This window comes from Orycteropus afer, unplaced genomic scaffold (genome assembly GCF_000298275.1).
Source record: "Orycteropus afer afer isolate SDZICR_OR568_19922 unplaced genomic scaffold, OryAfe1.0 scaffold00040, whole genome shotgun sequence".
Classification (NCBI taxonomy): Eukaryota; Metazoa; Chordata; class Mammalia; order Tubulidentata; family Orycteropodidae; genus Orycteropus; species Orycteropus afer.
In genome coordinates this window covers 4104189-4111976 of record NW_006921627.1, presented here as the reverse complement: position 1 = coordinate 4111976, position 7788 = coordinate 4104189, and the positions used below count along the sequence as shown (strand labels likewise).

The window sequence follows — 7788 nt, the reverse complement described above, 5'->3', positions numbered from 1 at the left end:
GGAGTGGCTGGTGGGTTTGAACCACCAGCTGTCTGGTTAGCAGGCACGTGTCTTAGCCACTATGCTACCAGAGCTCCCTCAGGTAATCTAGACATCAGCTTTTTATCCCCCTTGGAAGCAGCTTAGTGTTTCCATCATTCAATCTGTACTTATCCCCTATGCTTGATGTTGCCTTCACCACTCGCATGTTGTTGTTGTTAAGTGCCATCAAATCGGTTCTGACTCATAGCAACATACATATAACAGAACAAAACACTGCCTGGTCCTGTGCCATCCTTAAAATCATTGCTATACTTGAGCCTATTGTTGCAGCCACTGTGTGATTCCATCTCATTGAGGGTCTTCTTCTTTATCACTGACCCTCTACTTTACCAATCATGATATCCTTGTCTAGGGACCAGTCCCTCCTAACAACATGACAAAGTACAAGAGGCACAGTGTGGCCATCCTTGCTTCTAAGGAGCATTCTGGCTGTACTTCATCCAAGACAGATTTGTTTGTTAGATGAACAGACCATGGTATAGTCAGTATTCTTCACCAATAACATAATTTAAAACATTAATTCTTCTGTGGTCTTCCTTCATTGTCCAGCTTTCACATCCATATGAAATGATTGAAAATAGCATGAATGAGGTCAGGTGCACCTTCGTCTTCAAAATGACATCTTTGTACTTTAACACTTTAAAGAGGGCTTTTGCAGCAGATTTGCCCATTGTAATATGTCATTTAATTGCTTCCCTGCTGCTTCCATTAATTATGGACCCAAGTAAAATAAAATCCTTGACAACTTCAGTCTTTTCTCCATTGATCATGTTACTTATTGGTCCAATTGTGAGGATTTTTGTTTTCTTTGTGTTGAGGTATAATTTATCTCACCTGTGGTAGAACCCCTTTCTTCTGGATCCCTTGTTCTCTTTTTGGGTATACCTCAGTTTTATAGAGCACATCTCATTTAGCTATTGCAAGACTCTGTGATAGGAGGTAAATTTTTTGAGGTTTTTCATTCTGACCTCACACTTGATTAGTAGTCTGCATATAGAATTCTAGATTGGAAATCATTTTCCCTCTGAGTGTTGAAAGCATTGCTCTATTGTCTTCTAGTTTCCCATGTTGCCATTGAAAACTAATCCTTCTGATTTTTGATCCTTTGCAAGTGACTGTTTTTGGTTTCTTAAGATTAAGATTTTTTTTCTTTTCCCAAGTTTTTAAACTTTTCTTTTAATAGAGTAGTTATATGTGAATACAGAAGAATGTATTTAATCTTCATTGAAAGAGCAAGGACAAAAAAAAAATAATTATAAATGTGCCTGTCATTGTGTTGGGACTCCAGTCTTTTTAGAACTGAAAAGTTCTCCTGTTTGTTTTTGTGTTAGCTCAATATTTTATTAAGTAGGAGATCTAATGTTTTATTAAATAGTAGTTTAATACAAAGGAAACATTAGCAGATATCTGTTGAGTCCAAAAACAAAGTTAGAGCCAAATTTTTCTGAATAGTAGCTGGATTAAGTAGTTAAAGAAAGATTTTGTTGATGAAGTTGAGAGGGTATTTGCTATCTTTCATTCTCTTGTGACTGCCCTGATGAAATAGACTTTTCTTAGAACAGATGGTTCCATACTTAATTTTAGATCAAGATGTTATGCAGCATAAAGTATCACATAAATATTTTATTTAACAGTGCTTTCCTTTTTATCTGTAGTTCCACTTGGCTTTTATTTTCATTCCTTATTGTAGAAGGATGTTGAAGCTGGGTTTGTCTTTAAGATGAGAACATTTTTCTTAAGTAAATGGTCTTGTATATTGAGCTCATCTGGGAGACTCTGATTTTACAACTGGTTGTAGGGAAACCTGCGTCTGAAAGCTTGCAGAGGTCTTCTGCATTATAACAAATTGTTAATCCTCCTCCCCTTAAAAATCACTTTTACTGATAAAGCTATAAGGATATTTTTCATCCCATACAGGAGTGCAAGTAAATCTGCTTGTTTGGAATGGATTCCTGGGAAGTTATTTGAAATAACTGTTTCATCTTCATTGGAATCAAAGATTTAGATTAGGGTAACAGAAGCCTCTCAGGAGACATCCAAAATACAATTTCAGAGTGAAAGATATGATAGACTGGACAAAAACATAACACTGAGCTGTTCATAGGTTAATTATGGGAAACTGTTTATTTTTTGCTTAAAATAATGTGTAATTTAGAATTCCATGTTACCACAAACATTGTTATTCACTAGAGAATTTGAGAGGGCTGAACTACTTATTTTTACAGTTGTCACTTTCCTCATGATCCTTGTTATGTTTACTTTTCTTTGACTCGGAAGAAATCACCTTGGCCCTACTTTTACTGGCATCATTCCTTGTCTTTCTGCTCAGCATCTGTTGGAGAGACCTTCACTGTACTCTGCTGCCCATGGCAAGCCAACTTGGAAGCATGATTTTGACAAAGAGCATTTTTTGATATAACTAAATGGCTCTGCATGAAACAGATCCTTAATTATGGGAATATATCAAAGCGTTTTATAACATTATCTCTGAGAAGAATGAAGACTTTCTTTTTAAGGAACATAACATGCATCATCAAAATGTTAACATTCTTTTTCTAAATCTCACTTTTTAAAATTGAGATAAAAGAGCAAACAATTTATAAACTTTATTAGGAAGAATGTTAAATAATAGATGCTGTTTCTCCAAAATTGGGAGAAAAAATCTGACTTGTCTTTGACAAATTGCGAGTTCTAGATTCTTGAGGACAAAGTCGTCAAAAGGACTTTCTTGTACCATGCCCTTTATGAAAGTGAGCTGCAGTATAATTAAATGAGAGTTGCTTAGGTGTAAGACAGAAATCCTTTGCTATCTTCTGCTGATATAAAAGTTCTGAAAGTTGGAGAATGGTTTAATAGTCCTGTTTCTTATCTTTTATATATTTAAAATTTAGCATTTTATTATTTAGTTTTATAATAGTTTAAAAAGGAAGTGCCTGTAATAATCCATTTAATCCACTTCTCCATCCTACTTGAACTTGGCTTCATTTATCATTCTTGTTTAAGGTCTTTCCTATCTTACATAGTCTTAAAGTCCTCTAGGATTTTGTTTTGTCTTTCTGACAGTAACCTATGTTCACTACCCCAAAAATTACTTTTTAAATGTATGTGAAGAATATCTGGGCTATTGAAAATTGTTTAGTTAACTAAATTGTTCATCCTTAGCCAGACCAGTCACTTGGATCCATTTACCATTTTCAGTTTTCTTGTATGGGTTTAAGAGAAGACTTCACTTTCTTGAAATCATTAGGACACATCCCCTTCTATTTCCTTTTTTAAAGACTCAATTAGCCAACGTTTGTCTATATAAACACTACAATTTAAAAGATTGTGCTGTTTATTTAACTTTGTCATCTAGGCTTACCTTTGCAGGAAGAGAAACTGTTTTCGTGTTCAGTCTAGTTACTTAGGCTACATCAAAGCTGATGTTAAGCCCAGTAAAGAGAGTGATTTAAAAAAATTTTGTGTTTTTAAATAACCGGGCCTTGCTACTTATGCTGTCTAACACAACCAGTTTTATTCCCTCCATCACAAGTTTGTCTTGCTTTTAACTAACTTGACCCTTTGCTCTTAATAATACACTTCTTCAGTCTCCTGTATTTCTTCTCTTCTCTTGTTTTATTCTTTCCTCTATGAACATATCTTTTTGACCTTTATTTACTTCTGAAAGAAAGAATATTTAAATAAGTAAATAGCCCTTTCTTGATAAATAGGCTCTCTTTGGCTTAACTAATTAGTCTACTTCACCTAGTCTTCCATCGTTTTCCAGGACAGTCTCCGTAAGAAGGATGACAGGATTGAAGAGCTGGAAGAAGCACTAAGAGAAAGTGTACAGATAACTGCAGAGCGGGAAATGGTGCTAGCACAAGAGGAATCAGCCAGGACCAATGCTGAAAAACAGGTCTGCGATTTTATATAGTAACTGGCGATTCTGCTTGGTAAATAAAAGGTAAAACTGAACTAGTATAGTTTAGGCAAACTATACATATTACATATTTATAGGATTTCAGAGGCATTTCATCAAGGGTAAGTATTTAGACTTGAGTAAAAATAGTAGTATAGTTGTACAAGAATTGACTCATGTTTCAGAATGTCTCTGCGTTAATAATTTAGGGCTGGTTTTATATATACTTATATAGTATGTTGGGAGCTCTGGTAGCATAATGCCTAAGGCACTTGACTGCTAACCAGAAGGCTGGCGGTTCAAATCCACCAGCCACTCCTCGGAAGGAAGGTTGGGCAATCCTACTTCCGTAGTGATACTGCCTCGGAAACCCAAGGAGGGGTCTCTATGCGTCGGGGCCGACTCAACGGCAAATACCAACAATATAGTATGTACTCACATATCTGATGAGATGACATGGAAGTTGTCTGTTTGTTATAATGCACAGTCCTGCTTTTAAATTGAATGAGAAAACACACACATTCCTGGCTCGAAGTTGTTCATTTTGAATAGGAAATAGTTTACTTATTTATCTTATACTCTACCTTGTTCAAAAAACCAGTTAAGGTTTATAAGAAGTTAGGCTCAATAGCAAGGATGAAGGATATAGCTATCATGACACTGCAGAGTCCCAGGACAGCATGTTGTTGCCTTGAGGCGATTTGTTAAAGTGTTCAAGAATTACTGCTGTTTGTGATATATTATTTTATGTATTTCCTACATCTTTTTAGATACACTTGATTGGAAATAGATGTTTTGTGAGAGAATGTTTTCAAAAAACTTTTATGAAGGCACATTAACTTAAGGTAGGAGATGAGAGTGGGGAAAAAATAGTTTTACACCAAGTGAAGGCTCTCATCTCAATTCCCATTAAAAGAGCATGATTTGAGGTTTTCAATTTACCTCACAAAGAGGTTCATGAGATTTAATTTTTGCAGTGATTGTGTTATTTCCATTTCTTCATTGGAAAACTCAAAATACTTAGCTGGTAAAGAAGTGCAATGAGCAAGTAACAGAATCTTTCTGGGAGCCCACTAGGTCAGACCACAGGTGGTATGATGGTCAGTCAAGGTGGTTGAATAGTAAGAGAGAACATACATGTTCAGGTCAGACAAATGATAGTATGTACCACAGGATTCCCTTCCTAGCCGTGTTAGATACAAATAGTCAAGTATAAAAGACAGACAAACTGACATTTATTAGCAAAACTGAGGGAGAATTCATCTTTTTCCATTGAATACCTTCTTTATGCACAATTAAATAGTGTTTAGATAGGGGAGAACTTCAGAGAGGTGAGGGCTACATCCATTGTTCCAGGATGGGGAGGGATTATCTTTTATCTTGATTTCTTGCTTTCTGCATTCTTTCCTTTATTTGCAAAATATCGCCCCCCCCCCTTTTTTTCTTTCTGTAAAGATTTCCTTCTGCTTTGGTCTCATTATTTAGAGACCAGTCTTGTATATCAGAGATCTTGCAGGGATTTGGCCATTAAAACTAGATCATGTCTTTATGGTATATAGATTGCTGTTATGTGTTTTTCTTTTTTAAGCAATTGCTGCATGAACTAGTTATAATTTGCTTTTTAATTGCATGCTTTTTTTCCTTCTCTCTTTCCTGCTGATCTTGTTTTCCATCATTCTGGTACTCACTGCGTATCTGAAGCTGTTCAGTGAAATCTTGCATGACACCAGTCATTTGGGCTTTAAATGGTGCAAGGTATGAAGAAACTGCTTTTATGTTTGTGCTTCTGAGGCCTTACATCATCTATCCCCTTTATCCACTGTTCCCTCCTCCATGCATTTTCTGTTCTGTTCTTATTTTTTTTTCTATTTTCTAACCCCACTGTTAATTTTTCTTACATGGATTACATAAATACACTGAGATAATCTACAAATATTCTTTTGCAATATCTGAAAGGGATGAAGCTTTTTGGGCTAGGAACATTATTCACATAATCTTGCTCAGGCCTGAAATTATCTATCTCTTGTTTAAATTTAGCCTCTGAGGGGGGAAAAAAAAATTGCTCCTTCTGCTAGCAGGAGGATATGAGCATCTCTTGATTTCTCAAAGGGCAAAGTAAAACTGTTTTGAGCAGGAATAAGCTCCAGAAGGAGAGTATTTCTAGAAGCCTTTCCCGTATTTATACCACATCCCCCTATGGTTTGTTTATTCCTAATGTGTGCTGCTCCAAATTGAGCCCAAGCTAAAAATTTTGAGATGTTTGTGTAATGATCCAGTAAAAGACAGTGTGCTCAAACCTGTGTCAACACATGAAGAGGTGAAAGTGAATGATCCTGCGGGTTTTTTTACTTTTGACCCTTTTCCCATAGGGATTCTTCTTCTAAAATTTTGTGTGCTCAAAACCTTTGGGAGGTGGTTTGGTGTTTTGTTGAATGAGAGAGTCCATTTGCTTAAAATGAGTTTAAAGTAAAATGTGTATCTTAAAAAAGGTTCAGAATTGCTGGGCAGTAGAGGAGCAATAGCTTACATTCAGCAGAGCTGCTGTGATTTCCAAAGAATTTTTAAATGTTTTTGTGTTTATCTCTTGCACTTTAAAAGGATGTTTTAAATATTCTCATTGGTATTCTTTGAGGGTAAAAATATTTTTTAGAAGCCATTTGCAGCTGGATCTTGCTGAGTAGTGGTTTGAAAAATGCCTATAAAGTAATTAGACTGTGTGTGTGTGGCTTAATAGACTAGATTTATATCCTGTTCCTAAAGAATGTGATTTTTTAAATACTTTTGAGCAATGATAAAGGTATATCTTCTCAAAATAACTAACATTTGCACATACAAGTCTTGATTTTTTTTAAAAAAAATCTGATTTTTAATAGTGAAACTCAAAATTGCCATTTTGACATTATTTGCTTCATATATTAAGTAGAAAATCTTGACCTACAAGATCATAACATTTTAGCTATGGTTTGCTGGATAATTACAGATTAATGAAAATTTTTAAGGATTACATCATCTTTTATTTTTAAAAAATTTTAAGTTCTTTAATACATGCATGCATCAGTCTACAAAACATGGGAGAACACCATAGATTTCAAATAAGTGGGAAGAAATAACTGACCAGACAATTTCTCAAAGTTTTTTAGCCAAATAATAGCAAAAGTGGGTAAATGGTGAATATAATGTAGTGAATTACTTAACATGATCCTTCTAGCCCTAGTCTTTTTAACTTCCACCAGATGGCTGGGTCCAAAACCAAAAAAACAAACTCAAACTCACTGCCATCAAGTCGGATCTGACTCATAGCAAACCTTCATTGGGGAGTTCCGGCAAAATGGCGGACTAGGCAGAAGGACTGCACAGATCCTCTTCAACAAAGAAAAGGGAAACCAATTGACACAGACACAGAAGATAATCTTGGACCACTGAGCCTTGAAAGGAAGGATACAGAAGTAGACTAAACCCCAACTAGCAGAAGAATTTCCATCAAAATACCAAAAAAGGAGACATACGGAGCTGCGGTCTAGCAGGGACCTGAACGCCCCTGATGGCATAAATGGTTTGGACAATCCCGAGTGGTGGTAGGACCTAAAAATTAACCTAAAAATCACCCTGCTAGCCAGGGACTGCACGGACCGTGCATGGTGGCTGGGGAACAAACAGAGAAGGTGAAGAGAAAGGTGGGCTGAGTTGTGTGGACTTTTGCTGGTCTGGAGGGCACCGCCATTATGAAGGTTTAAAAAGCAGCTTGACTATTTTGGATATTTAAAGAGACAGCCCTCTTGCAGAGTTCTGGGGCTTAAGAACACGTTCTGCTTTCCAGCAACCCCAAGGACACTCGGGGCCTGCAA

At 36.1% G+C, this 7788-nt stretch overlaps 1 protein-coding gene across 1 annotated transcript in view; it reads left to right on the top strand.

Annotated features, from left to right (window-relative positions):
* The window catches only part of ERC1 (ELKS/RAB6-interacting/CAST family member 1), a 715223-nt gene that overhangs the window by 326511 nt on the left and 380924 nt on the right, over positions 1-7788 (top strand). The window contains exon 14 of the mRNA XM_007937035.1: positions 3809-3940. Within this exon, the coding sequence (XP_007935226.1) occupies positions 3809-3940 (132 nt within the window). The remainder of the gene's footprint in view (positions 1-3808; positions 3941-7788) is intronic.